Raw genomic sequence first — 20406 nt, forward strand, 5'->3', positions numbered from 1 at the left:
GGCCTCGGCGAGTGAGGGGTCGGTCGTGGTGCCTGAAGGCGCCCGAGTCGGGCGGGAACGTAGGCGGTTCCCGGAGCCTCTCTGCGGGGACTGCGGCGGTTGCGGGGCCTGGGGGTCGGGGTGTCACTGCTCGCTCCCTCTTTCCCTCGGGGAACGCTGGCACGACCCCTCTGGTGCTCGGCTGAGGCGGGGGCTGTTGTGGGCAGGCCCCGCGGCTGGGCGCTGCCCCACGGCAGGGACAGGAGCAGGGGGCAGAGTGCGGCCGCTCTGCATGGACCCTGTTGTTCCCAGCCTGGATCTGAGGTACCCGGTCTGGGAGGGAGGGTGCTCTGTACCCTTCCTGGCGAGGGGGTGCCCATTGTGGCACACGCTGGGTCCTGTGCCGCCCCGCGAGTGGTTATAAGGAGCTCTGGGGGCGTGTTTCTGATACGTGGTAGCCGAAAACTAGTGAAAATAAGGGGTCTTTAAAACGTTCGCCCTTTTAACATGCTAAATGGGACTTGTTTAGAGGGGTGTTGGCTTCTAATGGGAATCAATTAACGGTTACATGAAAGGTAGGCGAGTTGCTTAGAGCCCCGCCTTAAAAACAGAACTCTTTCCTGGGAGCTTGAGGAAATGCAAAGAGCACCTTGGCAAAGCCTGACGTTTCAGTTAGCTACGAAGGAAGTTCCTGCGGATTTAAAAGTGTTGAGATATTTGCTGAATGTTGTAGACCATCAAATGTTTTGTATTTTACATAACATAGTTTAGGCAACTCTTAAAAATATAATCTCACTTGTGTAGATTGGTTTATGTGGCTACACACTAATTTCTTCAGGCCTTTTTGTTTTTTCCATTTTTGCACTATATTACTTGAGTTACGGCTTTTTGTCAGAAATCTTCAAAGCTGAAGTGGAGTGAATGCTGACTTGAAAAAGTGACTAAAACAGGGCTTTTGGAAGCTGTTGTTATATCACGATTTTCAGTGTGCTATTGGAGTTTAATCACTGCTAAGCTTTTCCTTTCATACACTATATCCAGAGCAGCTTCTTGAGCTTTATCTGCAAACTTGTATTTTGGCCTACACATCTTGTAAGATTCCATGAAGAAACTGTCAGGTGGAAAACAAAAGATTTGTGTTGATTTTGTAGTTCATATGCTTGACATCTTCATAAGATAGTTTCTGCTTCATTGGCCTGGTCTTGAAACAAAAAGTACCAACAGCTTATGAATGCTATGTGTTGTTTTTCTTATTGTAACTCCTTTGTTCCTTCTTATAAGTGGTGTTTGAAAGTGCTAAGCTTATTCTGTTTTCATTGCTTATCTCTGTGGTTTTCTTCCCAGATTTGTTCCCGAAAGGATGGTCCCTTTCAGTTTCCCTCTGTCAAAGTGTGCACTTTGGGACCCAGGCCCTATGGGTGATGTCATTGGCTCACATATTACCTATTACAGGTATGAATACCCTTTTTTAAGCAGCTAAAGGTTAAAATCAATCAAGAATTACGTAATTCAGAGCCTCGTTTATCTTTTGAGCCTAGTATGTGACAAGACATAAAGGAAAAAGAAACAACTGGGTTATGAATTATAAATATATAGGGATTTTAATTGGAAAGATTTGAGAGTTTCTTTCTGTGCTGTAATACAGTCAAATGGGTTTGAGGTCCCTCATCCTAAAGTAAGTTACAATTTCTCTTTGTTTCCTTCTCATATGGAAAGGTGTAAAGGTAACTGTATATTTGTCATTTTCTTTAACACATTTTTGCTTGTCTCTAAATATTTACAGAGAAACAAATATTTCTGACAAACTGGATACAGATTGGTGCTTCAAATAAAACTTAAAACTGAATATTTTGCTTGCTTCAGGAATCTCGTTTAGAATGCCAAAAGTTTGGGAATTTCTAGGGCAGGATATTCCAAATTTGACTTGCAAAACAAATGGAGGGTAAAAATTGATCCTTATTATTTAAATGTAATTTTATACAGATGTTACAAAAATCTTACTGTAAGAGCAAGTATATGCATATATGTGTATATAAGGGTGGACAACCCTTGCAAGTCAGAGGGGCCTCCACTTGTACTTGCCACATAATGTTCTTTGAGTTAATATTCAGACCTCGAAGTTTTAACCAAGTTTAAAATACATTATTTTTATGGAGGCATTTCATTTTAGTCCATCTTGATTGGGTATGATACGAGCCATCATCGCAGTATTCGCATAAACCAGTAGCTTCACTTTCAAGTCTGACCTCTTTCCAAGTCAAAGTCAGATAAGCTATCTCAGGCTAAAGTGATGTTGTATTTACTGCCCTAGATTCAGAACTTGAGCCCAGTCTGCTGCTGCTTTAAGCATGTTGTGCTAAAATGAGAGAACACCGTGTCAAAATTAATTGAGCCTTTTGGCCAGTTCTAGTCTTTAAGTTTCAGACACTTTTGTGTTTTGCTCTTAGTGTTCCTAACTTTTCCCACCTTCAATAAAAATAATTCACTTGTATTCATCTATAGTTCTTGTGACTGTGTGGGCCAGCAGAAGCAAAAGCTTTTCCCTCTCCTTGTTACTCATTCTCCATAGGAAAAAAAAAAGCTCTTCCCTCTCTTTGCTATTCATTTTCCATAGAAAATATTGTTTCCCCTCTGTTATTGGTTTGCTGGACCAGTCAAGCCAAAATATTGCTGAGATGGTCTTACAGAGCATCCTGTGGAGCTACTCTGGTTAAAATATGGCTTTCTTGAACATGAATGGTAGGGATGATGCACAGAGCAGGAGCTGAAATTCCATTGATGTTTTATACAATGTTGTTAATTCTTACCTTTTTGTTGTTTAGGGCTTTGGTATATTTCTGTATACTTTCTTCTTAAGGACAAAAAAAACCTCATGGAAGCTATTGCCATATAATAAATACTTCAAAGAAGCATGAAATATGATTTGGGTCTTAAGCTTGCTTATTGTCTCTTTTTAGAAACCCAAAGTTATCTATGATGGAGAAAACCTTGCGACTTGCCTATCGCCATGCTAAGCAGAATGAAAAGAGATTATTTTCTTGTTTTTTGCTTGGGACTCTTGCAGTAGATGAAGGTAACTTTAAACGTCAGGTAGACAGACAATATCAGTTGGTTGAATCAGTTGTTATCAAGCAGCCCAAGTTGCTTTTGTACTCTGATTTTATGTATTTATTTATTTTAAAGATGGGGAAGGCATAACGGTAACAATAGACCGCTTTGATCCTGGTCGAGAAGTTGCTGGTGGATCAGGCAAAATTCCAACTGCATCTCTTCCTGGAGACTTTTTGATTCCATGTACAGTTAATGCCTGGGGACCTTCTTCAGATATTATAGTGCATGGTGCTGAAGATATCAGCTTGGCTTTCCAGGTAGGCACCTCTTGGCAGCTTCTGGGTCTCCTAAACAATAGACTGTCTTCTAGGCAGATGACTGGACTATGCACAGGGCTTGATTTCCAAGTGCCATCAATTTCAAGCACAGCAAAGTTGTGGCTGAAGCAAGATGATGAGGTTGGCTATGTGAAATGACCTGCTTGAGAGTCATTGAAAAGTGTATCAGAAACTATTAAAATCAGTTACTTTTTCATGGGTTTTTAAGGATCACAGAGTCTTTAATCTTGGGCTAGAATCTTGTTCACTGACCAAAAGTTTTTCAGCTGGTCTGACCACCAAAACCAGCAAGAGAACAGTGACTGCAACTTATTTAAACAAGAAACAACAGGTTTTTCTTTCAGATCTATCATGAATGAATGTCAGTATTCACGTTACTGTAGGTAAACTATTGCTAGGCAAGTGACTTGCAAGAAAGCACATAAAGTCTATGTAGGTTAGTACTTATAACTGAAATGTGTGCCTGACACTTCTGTGCTCTGCTGTAGGCATCTAATTTAGCAAATACACCTTGAATTCCTGTAAATACGTGCCTGTGGTGGTTGTGTGTATTTTACAATATAAATAATGCTTACTTCACATCTCAACTTCCTCATGATGATACATCCAAATGTTAAAATAGAAATTTCTTCAATGTAAGAAAACTTAGATCACTGAGCCTTCTAGTTACTTACTATTTTATTAATTTTCATACAATGTAAGTAACCCCAGATTTTTTAATATATCATACAATGATGCTAAGGTATGCCTAGCTTAATTTCAGGTATATTTTACATCATTGATTATATTCGTTATAGCCATGAGTTGTGGAAAGCTGGGTTAATGGCTTTCTATACAGTGCCTCCTGCTGTAGTAGTAGCTATGGTGAATTATTTGAGTTCCTGGTATAAAACTTGAATCATGGTAGTGATATGAAGTCAATGTAGTGTATTTACCTTTTTTCTGTTTTCCCTATTCCTAGGGTCTGCAGCACAGTCTGTGCAGTAAAGAATCACTGGACCTTTCTAAACTGCTCACTGTGAGAGCTCACATTATTTTCACAGAAAACCTGGATAATCTACATTTTAATTTTTACTGGGCTTCAATTACTGCAGCAAATATCTTGGAATACACCCCTGTGAAGTCTGTCCCAATCATTCCCACAGCCCTAGCAAGAAATCTGAACAGTCCAATGAACATTGCACAAGTTCAAGGAACATGTAAATGTGGGTGAGTAAATAGTGATGATAAAGCTATCAAAGTTGCCTGGCAGTTTATTGCATTTCCTAAAGTAGGTAGGTAGGCAGGCAAGATCTCAGCCAGTGCTTTGCTTTTTATGAAATAACTGACATAAAAATGACATAAATTCTTGAACTTGGAAAAGATTTTAAAGATTAGAAACAAGAAATGGGGTGGGGTGAAAATCGTAACTGGTTCAGTAGGAGTTCTTGCTTTTGACTTCAGTAGAAGCATCTTCTTGCTGGGGCATAGGGGTATGCCTCTAGTTAACACCATAAATACAAACAGCAGCCAGCTTCTTAAATAATATCAGTGCTAGCCTTAGAATGAAAATCAGATGAATGTGAAACATCTTTTTCTGTTGATCAGGCTTTTAAGATGGTATTGGGGAATCATCCTTCTGACTGATAGCTAACTTAATAGGGTGAAGTTAAGAGAGACAAGGGAAATAATTTAAAGTAACTGAATGTTATTTTATTTGGAAAGAGACTTTGTGAATGCCTCTCTGAAAGTTCCTCTTCAAATTTAACATGACTTGCACTCCTGGATTTGTTTGAATACTATAATACTAAGCAAATTTTGTCCTTGATAATTCTTTAATGCACAGGAAATTGATGGAAAGCTGAGGAGTTGCTTTAAGTGTGAAGGAAGGATGGGTTTGATTATTTTTCTCTCCCCCTTCCAACTTTTTTCTTAGTGTTTTCTAAACATGTATTTGTCTTTTCAGGATTTCTTTCTGAAGTACTGCCTTCCATAATACTAAACGAAACCCCAACTTCTGCTTTCTTTCAGCTACCTTACTATGGACCAGACACGAAAATTGCTTTTGCTGCTTGAGTCTGATCCCAAGGCTTATGCTCTGCCATTAGTTGGAATGTAAGTGTTTGCCTCTGTTTTTACAGATTGATATACATATTGATTTGAGATCTATTTGAGGGACTATGTAGTGGAAACTTGGTAATGAAATTATCTCTAATTGGATATTTCTTCTTGCTTCTAGTTGGCTTAGTGGAGTTACCCATATCTGTAGTCCTCAAGTCTGGGCCTGTTGCTTGCGATATTTATTCAGTTCTTCAATTCAGGAAAGGTAAGTCGCTTTTATCTATTAATCAAGGAAGCTATTGGCTGCCTAGAAATGCATTCCACAGAAATGCATGGCAACATGGGCTCCGTTCAAAGATATTTAAGGGAATTCTGTGATTTATGTTATATGGGAGGTAAGGCGGTTTTCTTTGTACTTTCTGATTTTGACTTCTGCCTCACAAATTTTTTATGACTGAAGTGTTAGAAAGCTGGGCTGATATCTCAAACACAGAACATTAATATCATTAAAGTCTCTGCATTTTACTTTAATGAAGAAGCAGCAAGCAGGAAACAGCAGTTTAAACAGTGATGTGTTTCAGGTTTGAACTTTTCTCATGGGTTTTCTCCTTGACATAAGCTTACTCTCTGGTTGTACTGACTAACACATTGAAGCATATTGATCTGCAGCTAATGCTGTCTTGACTTCCTGCTAAATATTCTGCATTTTTTTTCCTTTTCCGTTCTGATTATTTTTGTTTTCATTTTCATTGTGATGTTGGTAAATAATCATTCCTTGTCTGCTACATCTTTTCACTTGTAAGATTTGTCAAGTTCTACTTGCACTGTAGCTGGGAGGGAGTGCAGATATTTATAGTTTAAAACTGCTCTTCAGGCAAATTAAACTTTTAAATATGCTGTATGCATAAATATTTCTTCTGCTTCACCACATTTGCTTTTAAATTCGGAAATAAAACTACATTTGGTGAACAGATGTGTCTGTAATTACAGAAATGACTTTTTCCCCTTAACAATTTAAATATGCCCAAATACAGATAAGAGCCCAATTAGATTATTAGATGCTTGACTCTCATTAACTTTCAGTGATTTCATCTTGGAAGTGGATTAGGCAGAGTTGATGAACCATGCAAACAGAATTAACCTCTGCAGACTAACTGCTTAATCTGTGTATCATTTTGTTTTTAACTCTTGAAGTTGTAAGTATCATTTTAAAGTTGTATGTGAATACATTTTTCAGATACCTTGTTTGTCCTGCTTTCTCCATCATATATCTTATTTAAAAAGAAAAACCATCAACCCCGCTCTATAAATAAGTGTATTGCAAATGCCATAAAAATAAAAATTATTCTGAAAGTAGTACTACTGCTTTATGGAAATGGACATTATTTTCATTATCCTTGATGTTTTGTGTTACGTGTTGACTGTTGTTACTGCACTCGACCTGTAAGAAAAAAATAATAATAATTTATCTTCCAAAAAAAAAAAGTAAAGAAAATTCCAGATCCATTTTGTTTTTAATATTTAGGGATAGCTGAAACACTTTTAAGTGCCTTTATAATACATCTTCAATTGAATTATTAAAAAAAAACACAATATTATTTTTATTGATGCTTTCTTCTATGCTATGATTAAAGTTTTCCAGGAATTCATTTAAAGTACTAAGTGATCCTAGAGGTTTGAGCTAGAAAGTCGATTAATTATTCGTACTTCCCCGCTTTGCTTTGATACTTGCATGTGGCATCACTCATGAATCCATCTGCTCTATTTATAGCTCAGTACCACTCAAAGTGCAGTGACTCACCAGTTTGCTAAATGGTGTGATAGTTTGCTCAGTATATTGAGAAACTAAGGGCCTTCTTCCTGTTTCTTAAGGTTTTTTTTTAAGAAGTGGGTTTTTTTTCTATTTTAGGGTTTTTTCAGAATCTGGGAGTTTTCTTATTGTGCTTTATTCGTTGACACACAAGGAACCAGAGTTTTATGAATGCATCCCATGCAGTGGACAGACTGAACTAGGGTTTCAGATCTTAACTTGCAATGAAACAGTACACCTCTTCAAAGTAAGTGGCTTGGTTTCCTACTACATTGTGGTACTTTCAAATTTGACTTTTAGTTTAAGTACTTAAAGCAAGAGTCATTACAATGTAACTCAAATGGAGCTGCAGTGTTTGAAAATGACATAGCTCTATAAAGCTACCTTTTTACAATGATTACTGTTAATTCAGTTTATGTCTCAGATTGAGAGATGACCTTCAAAAGTCAGCAACTGCTCACTTTTCTGATAGTAATCCAAAATCTGTCTCTTAAAATGTACTGTGCTGTCTTGGACTCAGTGCTCCTTCTTTTAGTGCCCTTTTGGCTTTATGAGCAGAGATTCTGATTTCCCATAGCATTTGTTAATCTGGTGTGCTGTGTATGTGCTGGACACATCAAACAACTGTGGTGGGTGATGCCCATCAGTGCTTTCTGGGGAGCAGAGCTAAGTGCTGGTGCTTGTGCTTTGCTTGAAGTTGAATGCAAAAGGGAATTCAGTGCTTACTAATCTGCATATCTCTTGTGCTACGGTAAGAAAGCAGGAACAATTTCATCTTTGTGCAAAGCAACTCTTTGAAAGAGTTTGATGCAGGGTCTGAGACATAACTAACCAGGTTTGAGGAAATCAAACGAAATAATCAGTTCCGTACATGTTTTCTTAGGCTTGTACAGAGCCTGAAGCTGACGTGTAATCTGCTCAATAAATGGCAGAGAAGCAGCTAGTATAACATGTGTCCTGTATGTTTACTTTTCTCTTTCCAATTAAATGTCCATGTTCAAGGCTGCCTTCCACTTTTTCCCTAGGTACAGCTTAGCTTCCTGAAGATGACAGGCCTCTTAACAGAGGCTCACTTTTGTTGTCTCCAGCTGTGGTGCATGAAACAGTGTAAGGAGCAGTTGCTGTTTCCTATAGTGGTGAAGGCTTGTGGAGGAGTATCTAGGCAGTTACCACAAGGAAGCATCTGTTCATGGCTATAATTAGGCCAACTACTTTACAGCAGGGGGAACAGTGTTAAACAGGAAGGGAAGTTGCCTGCCTCCTTGTAGTGGTGAAAGAATTGAGAATTGAAAGTCAAGGACAAGCGGCAAGTAATCAGATACAAGCATCCTTAAAACTGTTTCTTTAGGAGTAGTACTTCAGTGGCTAAAGGTTGAAAGTTTCATGCTTCACACATACAAAAAATTTCGTTCCAGAATGTCGAACCTTCAGACAAAAGCCCTATCCAGTTTGAATTGAGTGCAGAAAACCAAAATGCAGAAACTGAGTTCTTCAGCAGAGTTTGCAAGAAACTTCCTCTCAGAAGGTAAATCTTCTAGATGTCACATGTATGCAAAAATATTTATTGAATGAGGGTTTTTGACCTCCTGTGCCAAGTGTCAGTTTAGCTGTGAATAATGATCTCGCATTAAAATCTATGTATGTGCTTTTGTTTATTCCTAGAGTTAATATTCCTCAAGTAAGATGGTCAAGCTGACTGTATTCCAAAAGAAACTATTTGTAGTTCTACTCTTGATACTGGTGGTTTTAACTTGTACAGTGAATGTTTCTAAAAAGGCTTCTATACTGATGGAGCTTAGTTTACTGTATTAAGCTTTCTGAAAGATCTGTCCGTTTGAAGCAAATCTCCAAATTTAAGTTGGTAAAAATTTGTTCTTCCTTCCCACTTTTCAGAGCTGGAGACCTGGATAGGTTGAAACTTAGCGTTTTTTAAGAACCTGACTTATCCAGCAATTTTTTATCTATAAGATGGCCTTTATAATCCTTTAAACAGTGTTACGATCTTTACTGTAGCAGTCCTGATCTTTCTCATATAAATCAGTGCTTTGCTCTTAGGATGTCACTTAGAGGGTGTGTATGTCTGAGGGTGAGGGGAGGGTGGGTTAGTTTCTTTTTGTCCAAAAGCAGCATTTGTATTATCATTTTTAGAGCTGTTTGCTCCCTCCCTAGCTAACCAAGGAGGAGAGATGCGTAGCAGCTACTACTTAAAAAAATGGTGCTGATACTGCGCTGTAGATGGCACAGTGAAAAATGTGAAGATTCATGTTACTGCTGCCAGATTTGACAAGCAAACATTTTTAGTTTGATTCATGTTGGTTGTAGTCCTTCCCAAGGCTGTTCACCCAGCAAGTTGTCAGCAAGTGATCATGACTCTGGTGTAGAAGATGAGGATTTATCACCCAGACCAATTCCAAGTCCTCACCCAGTGAGTCAACAGGTAACTAAATAATTGATATCATCTCAATGTGACGCTTAGAGCAGAAACACTCATTGTAAGGGGACAGGAAACAGAGTTGAAGAAGTGGACCAAGAGTCCCAACTGCTGCTCTCCAGTACCTGCCTTTTTTCAGAATTACAGACACTTTAATTTCTGTATATGCTAGGATTTGGAAACAGAGAAAAGTAGGTTCTACTCTGGGAATCTTGCTACCATTAAATGGAAGAGCTGCGGTATATGAGGTAAAGATAGAGGCAGCAAACTCTTTCTTGCGTACTTCTGGGTAAATGAAGTAAAGATCTGCTGATCTGTCCTCTTTTACTGCAGCATATGCAAGTGCAATGAAATAGCAGCCCTCAAACAGCATAGGTCTAGAAGGATGTGAGAGGTGCAACAGTACATTTTACAATAAACAACTATCTTCTGGGTCTAAAAATAGTAAGAGAGAACATGTAGTCTGCTTCTCGAAGGGGAAGGAGACATACTCTGAAATGCCCTTCAGGATGACCTGGAGCATTCATTTAATAGACATGGTTATTATGCCACATGACAGTAATTTTGTCTAAGAATGATCCTAGAGATCTTGCTGCTTTTTCTGTATCTGGATTTTCCAGTCTTCAGAGAAGTATTCAGTGTGTAGCTGATTTGGAGCTGGTAGTGGTCATATATTGATTTTTAAATTGAAACATTTTCTTCTAAGAAATTCTGCATCTGAAAAGATGAAAGACAGTATTTTAAAATGACCTTAAACTTGCTTGTATAATTGTCCCTTCAGGTTACCAGGATCTTTCCTTCTGTTCCTGAACTGTCTCTTGTTTTGGATGGGAGTTTCATAGAATCAGGACAGTCGTCTAAGCCTATGGGGACTTCAAATGCTAAAAGTCAACCCACAGCACTACATCAGCCTATTAAAAAGAAATGGTGCTTGAAATCTACATATTACCCCACCCAGCACTCTGAAAACAAGCAAAACTTTTCTGCTAATATGGGAGATGCCTCTTTAAGGCAACTACCAAACCATTTAAACCAGAAAATTCCAACCTCAAGGCCTTCCAGAGGAAAGCAAGCTCTACTACAGCAACCCTTTCACCCTAAGAAAGCTTGCCCTCAATCAAGAAAAAGTTCAGGGTCATCTTCTCCTTCAACCCCTTGTAGTGGGCCTTCCCCAGATACATCTGCACATCACCCCAGAAAGCCATCAGAGAGACTTGTATTAAATCCCAGTGGAGTATCCCAGGAGGGAGAGCCTCCAATTAGAACATCAATATCCAATTCCAAGCAGCTTCCTGCTGCTATGCAGCCAGTCCCCTGCAACTCCGTGTTTTCACCACAGATCTGCAGAAGACCACCAGACCTGCAGGTGTCAGCTCAAGTGCCACCTTGCTGTCCAGCCGGTGCATGTGCCTGTCAGTATCCTGCTCCCACTCAGTATCACCCGATAAACTCATGGCAAGGAATTGGTAAAATGAGCCCCCAACATGGAGCAGAAATCCAATCCGAGATGGCTCAGCAGAATCCATGTACAGTGCTGCATCAAAACATCATTTGTCCAAATGTTTGCTGCAATCCAGGATATACCACAAGCAGCCCTATAAGCATGAGATACCATGGGAGAATGGGGAGCTGTTCTCTCGACAATAGCTTATCACCTGGAATAAGACTGCCTTCAAGTGCAAGCCCTTCTAGTCCACAGTTTTGTGCAGCCCACTCACCGTGCCTGCACATGCCTGCTTCTAAAGCAGGATCAGATAATGGAATGATGGGATTATCTCCAGATGCATACCGGGTTCTTACAGAACAAGATAGACAACTCAAATTACTTCAAGCTCAGGTTTGTGGAAACAGCAGCTTTCTCCTCTGCCCTCTTAGTGATTATGCTTTGATAATTCCTCTGCCAAAGGAATTAAATTAACTGTTGTCTCTCCCTGTTGGAACATGAGAGCCTGTCATACCAGCTGCAGTTTGGGGATAGAAGGGGTCTTGATTAGCTCTCCTAATTGGTGTGGTTAAATGAAAACTGTTAGACTCTTGCCTGATTAGATTTTACATTTATTTTTCTCCTATTTCCAAAACAGAAAGGTTTCCCTTTCAGCAGACTCTTTTATAATGCAAACTGATATGCCCTGTGTATAAATACTTTTCTATATATATACTTTTATATATATATGTATACTTTTATATATGTAAAAAAAAAAAACACTGTATAGGTTATAGCCTTTGGAATTATTGCAAGGATACAGATGAAGCATAGGATGTTCTTGTGTGTTGCTTTGCTCACCTTCAAGCCTGTAACTTCCTGAGCAGTTGAAGCTATTGCTTTGAAAACTTCAGTTCTCTGTTTGCAGCAGACTAGCAGGATTCATCAGGTGTTTGTTGCTGCACTGGAAAATTTGGCTTTGGGCATCTTGCTCAGTTCTGGTTTGATACCAGGTGAAGTTTCTTCTAAATAACTGGCCTCTTGAGTGCTATGCTGCTGGCCCTGTACTTTACAGGGTCTGATTTGGGGCTGAAGAGCTAGAGTTGAAATTGATGATGAATTGGTGACGAATGATAGGAATAGGAAAGTTGCTTACAAAACATATTTTTCCTGCTTAAACTAGAAAATTACAACTGAAATAGGCTTGAGAGATAACTGCTGTGTGTTAAATCAAGCTCTCAAATCATGGGTTGTGCAAGAGAGAGGGTAACCTCTCCTTATTGCATAAATACAGCCTTTACTGTTACATTTCTCCATGGAGCTGTGCACTAATCTGAGAACAGGGTGGATGCAAATACTTGAGTGAAGATTGCCTGGGCAAACTTAATTTTATCATTTAAGTGCTTATTTTTGTAATTAGCACAGAGTTGGTTTAGCATGATGTAGGGGCAGTTGGCATATAAATGCTTGGCTGTTAAGTAGGTAATAGGCTTTGTGTATGAATGAAAGGGATAGAGAATATTTCCAACAAATGCAGTGCAAATAGGTTTTGCTCAAGTTGTCTTGGTGTAGTTCTGCCAGCTTGCTTAGAACCTCTTCTTTGCTAACTCTGCCAGGATCAAAATTGATGTTTTGATTTACGCTGCATGCACTGCTGAGAACTGGAAGGTTATCAGGCTTCTGTGGCAATGCAGCCTGGATTTGACTCCAGATCTTGGAGGAGCCCAATTTAGTAATTCGTTTCTGCCTGTTATACTTTATATTTTGTTGTACAAATTGTAACATGCTGATAACTGTTACAGATCCAACGCTTACTGGAAGCTCAGGCTCATCAGGCTTGTTCCTTGGATCCAGCTGCAACTGGCCATGCTCTGCAGCCTGAGAAGCAGGGGGATATTGTTTCTATGGAAACACCATCCTCATCTGGCCCACACATGAGGAGAAGTGTGAGCGTGGCTGTAAGCACAGGTAATGCTTTAGTCTGTAAAAATAGACTAGCATCGCTTTTTCTGTATGTTTAAGTTACATTTGGGCATAGAGAGAATGTTTTTCAGGAATGCTGAATGTACACAAGCATCCACCAGGTACAAGAACCAGCTTAGTTCTTGAGGTGTTATTTGCAAGTTTAGGATGAAGTTATTTTTTTTTTCCTCTGGACTCCGCAATAGCAGTGATTGCCATCACTGGAAGAAGTATTTTCCCAATAGCCCTAGTCTTCTACTTTAAATTTGACATATTGAAAGAAAAAATCCATCTCTTTTTGAATTAATAAACTTCTGTGAAAAGTAATAGCTTCTCTCCCATCTGGTGTTTTATTAAATATATTATTGAAGTTTTTTGTAAGTCATTTACATGCACGGAGACTGTATTTGGTTTAATTTTAGCCAGTTATGCAGCTGTGTCTGTGAAGTTACATATTAATGTTTTGGTTCCTGTTAAATCCATGGAAATATTGTGGTTAGTCTGGAGAAAATTTTCAAACTGGCTGAAAGTCAATGCATTAACATGCTTTAATACAACTGTTTATTTTCATCAAGGATGCCTTGGAAGAAACTAAGACTTGAATGATGTTTTGGCAACTCTTAGCTGTTCTAAACCCTAAATCACTTTTACACTGGTGAAAAATCCTGAATGTGAAGAAAATAATTCCTTTAGCTTTACAAAGGCAAAGGGTCTCAGAAGATAGTCATGAGTTTCCTTTAAATAGGTAATTTTCTCTTCTAGGTGCTAGCTTATTTTGGAATACAGCCTCAGAAAAACAAGACGACTCCACACCACAAGGGAAAAAAGAGGATGAAGAGATTTCTAAGGAAGACATAAGCATTTCAATTAATGCTGAACAAGATGCAAGTAATACAAGTATTGCTTCTTCCTTAAAGGTGGTTGACATGCCCAGCTTTGTAGACAGTATTCACCTTGTGGAAGAAGGAACTAATCAGCACATTCTCCAGTAAGTAACCTGAAATACCTTGTGTTCACATAGTAAACTGAACTGCCTTTCACAAGTTACTACTTTCAGAAGTATTTTTTCCAGGAATTATACAGTCACCTGATTTTGGCTGTTGTGTTCTTTCCCTTCTTTGTTTTTTAATTATGCTCTGAATTGTACAGCTCACCCAAAAAACAGCTGCCTTTAGAGTCTGCATTTATCAGTCATGCAGGTTTAGCTAGCCTACCTATCAGCAGCAACTGATGGCAAAAGCCTTTAACTTGGAAAAGCATGTACAGTGCTGGCAGCATTCCGTTTCTTACCTTACATCCCATGGGGTGGGGGGAAGGGGATGCTGCTGTAGTCAGTTGTTTTCCTACAGTGGCTTTTCCCTGTCAGTATTCAGAACCCCTTCAGTTCTGAAGGGTTTAGGATGAGGGATTTATGATTACGCCCTGAATTTCTCTGCATTTTACACCTAATTACTTTGTGTGTGGTGAATGCAGGTGCCAACTTCACTACTGTTAATTTAATTATTTGTAAGCTCAGATTCTTCATAGTGCAGTGCCTAATCTCAGACTAATTTGGGAAGTGATTTTAAACATATTTTAAATTATTTATACGGATGATATTTTTACAAAGGGAATAGCTCAACAATTAGGACTTCTAATCATCCAATAGTCTCTAAGTATGAAAAGCCAAAGGAGGGGGAATACCCTTCCAGTTTGTTAGGTTTCTAAAATAATCATGTTGGAAAAGAGGCTGTAATTAAGCTATAACTTGAATATTCATAGTCCTTGATTAAAGCATTATCTGCAAACATATACTGCTACTGTAAATGTTACTGATTCAAATCAGTCTTTTGAACATTGTACTGGAGAGAGATGCCATTGTGAGGTTCTCTTCAACTTGTATTCATAAACCTGTAAAATAGCTGTAGAAGTATCTAATAGTAAGAACGTAGATCATCACCCAGATTTCTTTGAGGAGGAGGGGAACGTTTTTGGGAACGATGAATAATTGCTAGTGTAACAGTAACTGATAACCTACATTGACTATCTAGTACGTCACGTGATTTAAATCTTATCGCTTTCAACACAGGCAATTGATCAGTTGAGTTCTGAAATTCCCTTATCTTACACTTGTCTCCTCAGGAGGAACAGGAAGGGGGAGGAGGGCTGCTTAAAGATCTGCTTCGGGATGATAGTACTATTGATATGTCTGGTCTCAAATGACTGTTGCAATGTACACACCAGCTATCTGAAGAGGATGTAGAGCATCACATTGTAACTCAGTCTACAATATTTATCCTTTTTATCTGGAAATTTCAGGATAGATTATGGTTCCTCTTTCACATCTGCTGTGGAGAAATATTTCAACTACATGTTTGTTCTCAGTTCATGATACTCGGTGTGCACGGTGCATATGGGTACTTGTAGCAGTGTCTTTGAGAAGTTTTTAAGGTGCTTTTAAGCTGCCATGGTAATCTTGTTATCAGTTACCTTGGTAAAAAAAAGGTTTCAGAATATGTGGAAGATACTTATTGCTAAAGGCTTTTAAGTGTCCATAAAAATGCTGAAAACATGGGACAAACTCCTAACTTGTTAATAACTTCAATTTCATCTGCTCTAAGCTTTAGTTGTAGAGTGTCATTGAGTTTTGCCTAGTCCAAAGGAGCCATTGCCATTTTCAAATCACCTTTTGAAAAGCTAGTCAGACTGTTGTAGTTTCATTCTGCAAGGTGTATTTCTTCAGTCCTCTGCAGAAAGTCTGACTGCAGAGAAGGAGCAAAGCCTCAAGCAGCAGACAAACCAAGAAACCTTAGGATCTGTTTCCAGTACTCAGTTTTTCTCCTCTTCATGAAAAGATAAGGTACACGTAGTGCTTCTTCTGTTTCAAGGAAATAGTTTGACGTTTCTGTGTTCTCTTTCAGAAATGGAAATGTTCCCCAAGCACTTGTTCGGAGTTCATCCGTGGAAGAAAGTATTAGCGTGTCTTTACAGAAAGAACCAACAGAGGGAGCCAGCAACCACGTGGTGGTAACAAGTGAGCAGAACTCGGAGCCACCCGCCTCGTTGCTGCCTCGGAATCCATCAGAGGATCAGAAGCTTTACCAGGACTTACTGGTAATTCATGTACATGTAATGTAATTCATGTACCTGTAATTAATGATAATCTGCACTGAGTGAAGCAGTCAAAACAGCACATGAATGGAAATTGTATGTGGTGTTGGTGTTCACATTTTACATTTATGGAAATCTAACATTTATGGAAAAGTTCCGAGTTTGTGGTTGTTCTTTTTTTTAAGGTATGAATGGTTATTCTGTACATCATTCTTCCATGCATACATGGAATACTGTCTGATAAGTCTGTAGTTCAAAGACAGTGTCAGTTAACTTCCCAAATTAGTACCCTTTAAAATAGCACAGCTTTTTACCTTCAAGTCCATTAAAGGGCTTTAATCTTGAATATCAGTATGTGATATTCAGAATGAATATGTATTCAGAACAGACTCTTAGTGAAAGCTTGAAATGTAAGATATTGTATTGTTTGCTTACGCTGCTGTGAGTTTATGTGATTGCATCTGAACTGAATCTGAATTTGGCTTCTTTGTCAGAATGAGGTGTTAGCCCATCTAATTATATTTGAAGTGGCACAAGAATACACCAGGATTTTGGGTTTTAACAGCTGCATGTCATGATGGTTTTGCCCATGTGGTCTCTCTCCTGCTCCCTTTTCCTGTAGGGCCAAGTAAACCACCTGCTAAAGTCCTCAGAAGAGCAAAATCACTTGCCTGTAAAATCAGGGTTTGTTAATGATGATGGTCCTAAGTATCAGGATATTGATGATACAGCAGAAATGGCTTCAGAGACTGACAGGGAAGCGGTGGACAAAGAAAGTGTGATCAGTGCCACACTGAAACAGCTGAAGAGTCTTGGAGTGACAATTGACTCGCCTGGCAAATTGAAGAAAAACACCCACAAAGTGGAGAATGCCAGGTAAAATACTGATTGTTTTGAGTAGGAATTTGTAGGTGCAACCAAAAATGAAGATTGGCTCAAGGAGTAACAAGAAGGGGCTGTGTTTACTGCCACTGGGGATTTGTTTGGCAACTTGATCCACATTTCCTGCAAAGATGAAACACTGGCTCATGCTATGGGTATTTCAGATAAGGTTAAGAGCTCTGCTAGCTAAACTCAGATTATTTAAATATAACACAAGTAGCTCTAGCTTTTAGAGCATCTGATGATTCTTAAAGTATTGCACACAGTTCCCTAGAATAATACCAGAGCTGCTTGAGTAATTTCAGTCCTCTGGGCTATGTCAAAATATTCCAGAGGAACACTGAACTTGGGAGGCTGAATGTTAAGCAGCTGTATATTTTGTCACTGCTACTTAACCTTTGTCTTGTACTTCACCAGTAGAAGTGAAATCATTATCATGGCTTTGATATATAAATATCAAAACTGGTTCTCTCCTAATTGTTTGTTATTACGAGTGAGATAGCCTTGATGAAATAGAAGGAGCAGAAGTAATTTCTGAAGGGCATGTTTGCGACACAGGAATTTACTTATGTAGCTGCTTAGGCATGGGCTGGCTACAGTTTCTAAGCTCTTTTATCTCCTTTTCACTTGAATGTCATCAGGTATTTTTCTGGAATTTCTGGGCTACCTTCCTGGCTGGAGAGTCTGTCAGTATTCTTTTAATGTCAATAGGATGCTAATAAGTGAACCTGTAAGACAGAACTGGAATTCTCGGGGTTTTCTCTTCCAACCTGGCAGGGTGGGATTCTTCCTTCTGCCATTCACGTGACTGATAAGCACTTCTGAGAAAAGTTCTACAGCTCAGCAGAGAAGGAAGCAACAGTGAACTCCATAGCATAAGGAGTGATTGTTCATCTGATCCCATTTATTCTCCCTAAGCAAACTTCCTGATCTGTGCTCAGTGAAATAGGAAGACTCTTAACAGTCAACACGAGGAGTTTGTGTTTATGAACCAGTATGAGACAGATGTACTAAGTGCACTGGTTTGTAACCACTACTAGTGTACCAGAGCTTATTCTTTCAGTTTTTACACCAGTTTCTTGTGTACCTTATGTGTTATCAAGCACAGAATGAATGAACATTTCTCTTACTGAAGAATGCCTTCAAAATCTAGAACCCTGCAGTTTTCTGGAAACAGATAGTATGTCAGAGTTCCTGTAAAAGTCATGGAATTGGCATGAATTGGGAAAGAGATGTTCTTGGTCTCTGCCACTGGGCTTATATCTTCTATCTAGAAGCTGCCATCTAACTCAAAATTTATAGAGTCTTAGGATCAGAGACGTATAATATCACATTCACTGGTGAGAATAGGCCAAGAGCTTACAAACCCACTTTAAAAACAAAGTCAGTTCTGAAACCCACTAGAGCCGGGTTCTTCCTCGTAAGAGGATTGTAGGTAGTATTGAGTCGGAAGGGAATATCAGCAATTCTCTAACATGGTGTTTGGATATTGCCAGTGCAAGTAGCTGGAGAGCTGCTGTTTAGTGCCGAACATATGATCTGGACACTGAGGAATCAAGCTGTGGTGATCAGAAGGAAGGAGTAATTGGTTCAGCAAGCAAATAGAAATTATCAGATGATATTGTGAAATGCAGGTTTTTCCTGTTATGCTAAACTAACTTTTTGATGCTTTCTTTCAGCATTTTAGCCTGCATAAATCCTGAAGCAGTGGTTCGTGGACTAAACTATATGTCATTTGCCAATGTCAGCATGTGTGGCTTAACTCCTAATGTTGTTGACCTGAGCATGGAAGCAAATGCTATAGCCCTCAAGTATCTCAGTGAGGATCAGTTATCTCGACTATCCCTCAGTCGCTCAGGCCAAAACCCTCCTGTAGATCTCTCTTTCCAGGACATCTTGCATACAAATGTGGACAAGAGCATGGTGGGTCTTAGCTTAATTTCACCAAACAATATGTCTTTTGCAACCAAGAAGTACATGAAGCGATACGGGCTGATACAGGGCAACGACAGTAGTGAAGACGAAGAGGAACTGCAGGTTCAAGATGGCAATTCTGCCACTGTCAGAAGTGAAAGCACACTGGACAAAAACTGTGTGTTGGAAGGCTTCACACACCGGACTGAATTATCCAGAAGAATTGATGAAAAACTTCCAGTTCATCTAAAAAGTCACAGCAGAGAGTTGAGTGCTGGTGCTTCTCCCCCAGCATTAAACAGCCCTGTATTAAAAAACATTACAAATGAAATGTTTCCTCCTAGAACAGATCAAGCAGATGAGAACTCAGTTCAGATTTTAAAGGATTTAAAATCAAAACCCAGATTGTTACCTGGGAGGGTTGAATTCACTGAACAACCTGGCAGGAAGGACGAAGGAGATACTCAGGTCTTCCCCGGAAATCTGCATAGTCCAGTCCTTGAAACATTCAACCAGTCAAGCAGCATGAATTCTGTTGGCACCATTCTTGATGTGAAACAACTCAGGCAATTGCCAAAGTTGTTCTGAACGTCCCCCGAGATGGTTACAACTCTGGAAGGGATTTCTCCCTAAAAGACTGCAGGAAACCAAGGATTAAGTTATCTTTGAAGAGGTCACTCTGTGGTAGCAATATCAGACTTGCAGAACAGTGTTTTCAGCACAGGCTGGGGACAGCCACCTATTGAGGGCCTGGCTGAGGAGGTGCTGATCAGCACTGCAGTATGTGTGCACTTTTGTTTATAGTTTGGTGTGATTTTAAAGTATCTAAAAGGCAAATCAACCTGAGCCCAAGATATTCTCTTAACCTGCTTTTAACAACAATGCTTATTTAAGTGTTCTTCCGTTGACTGTTTTTAAAACACTGACTTTTACATGTTTGTGCCATGTGAGCCATTGCCACTGTGTGAGGCTACCTGAGCTAAAGCACTAACTTCTAGAAATCAGCTGAAATGGTTGGATTACTGGGGGGGGGGGGGAAGGTTGTGTCTGTTGGGAAGGGAAGATTAACTGTGGCTTTACTTCGCAGAAAATTATCTTGAATGCAGCCAACATGGCACATGTAACTCCCTGTATCATGAAACCTTGGAAGGGAATTGGAAAACTGAGCACTTTTAAAACCTTTTTGTTACTTGTTTTTTTTCTTGAATGAATGTGTGTTTTCTATTTATTTAAGAAGTGCATATCATAAAAGTCAGAGGTTCCATTAAACAGAACAAAAAAATCATCACGTGTCTCTGATGTAGCCTTTATTTAAGATGTGCCCCTTCCCAGCCGTTGTTTAGAGCAACTAACTGCAAGTGTGAGGATGTCTCTTGCTACTCAACCCTTCAAGAGTCCCAATACTGGGGGCCGGGGTAAGCAAAAGTAACAGGTTTACATTGTTCTGTAGGAATATAGAAGTAGAAGCTCATTGAGCGTGACAGTC

At 39.3% G+C, this 20406-nt stretch overlaps 1 protein-coding gene across 2 annotated transcripts; it reads left to right on the forward strand.

Moving 5' to 3' along the window:
• The first annotated feature begins 253 nt into the window (after positions 1 to 253).
• STIL (STIL centriolar assembly protein) lies at positions 254 to 20205 on the forward strand. Of its 2 annotated transcripts, none has more exons than XM_061451308.1 (16): positions 254 to 303; positions 1324 to 1431; positions 2937 to 3052; positions 3163 to 3347; positions 4330 to 4577; positions 5379 to 5462; positions 5587 to 5673; positions 7318 to 7465; positions 8634 to 8743; positions 9520 to 9655; positions 10431 to 11486; positions 12875 to 13040; positions 13797 to 14022; positions 15935 to 16127; positions 16747 to 17000; positions 18686 to 20205. In XM_061451308.1, exons 1-16 carry the CDS (start codon positions 272 to 274, stop codon positions 19506 to 19508), a joined length of 3972 nt encoding a protein of 1323 aa, XP_061307292.1. In that variant the 5' UTR covers positions 254 to 271; the 3' UTR covers positions 19509 to 20205. The 2 variants fall into 2 exon arrangements, with proteins under 2 accessions (XP_061307292.1, XP_061307294.1); XM_061451310.1 differs by having other exon boundaries at positions 9541 to 9655.
• Positions 20206 to 20406: the final 201 nt, after the last annotated feature.

The sequence above is a fragment of the Pezoporus flaviventris genome, unplaced genomic scaffold (genome assembly GCF_033815535.1).
Source record: "Pezoporus flaviventris isolate CSIRO_AGI_PZ_B2104156 unplaced genomic scaffold, CSIRO_AGI_Pfla_v1 ptg000013l, whole genome shotgun sequence".
Classification (NCBI taxonomy): Eukaryota; Metazoa; Chordata; class Aves; order Psittaciformes; family Psittacidae; genus Pezoporus; species Pezoporus flaviventris.

What these genes read in the sequence shown, in the direction of transcription:
- STIL (XM_061451308.1), top strand. Translation starts at nt 272, where the DNA reads ATGGACCCTGTTGTTCCCAGCCTGGATCTGAG. An exon ending in AGTTCTTCAATTCAGGAAAG is followed by an intron (nt 5,674 to 7,317) that starts GTAAGTCGCTTT and finishes TTTCTATTTTAG; the next exon opens with GGTTTTTTCAGAATCTGGGA. An exon ending in AAGAAACTTCCTCTCAGAAG is followed by an intron (nt 8,744 to 9,519) that starts GTAAATCTTCTA and finishes AAACATTTTTAG; the next exon opens with TTTGATTCATGTTGGTTGTA.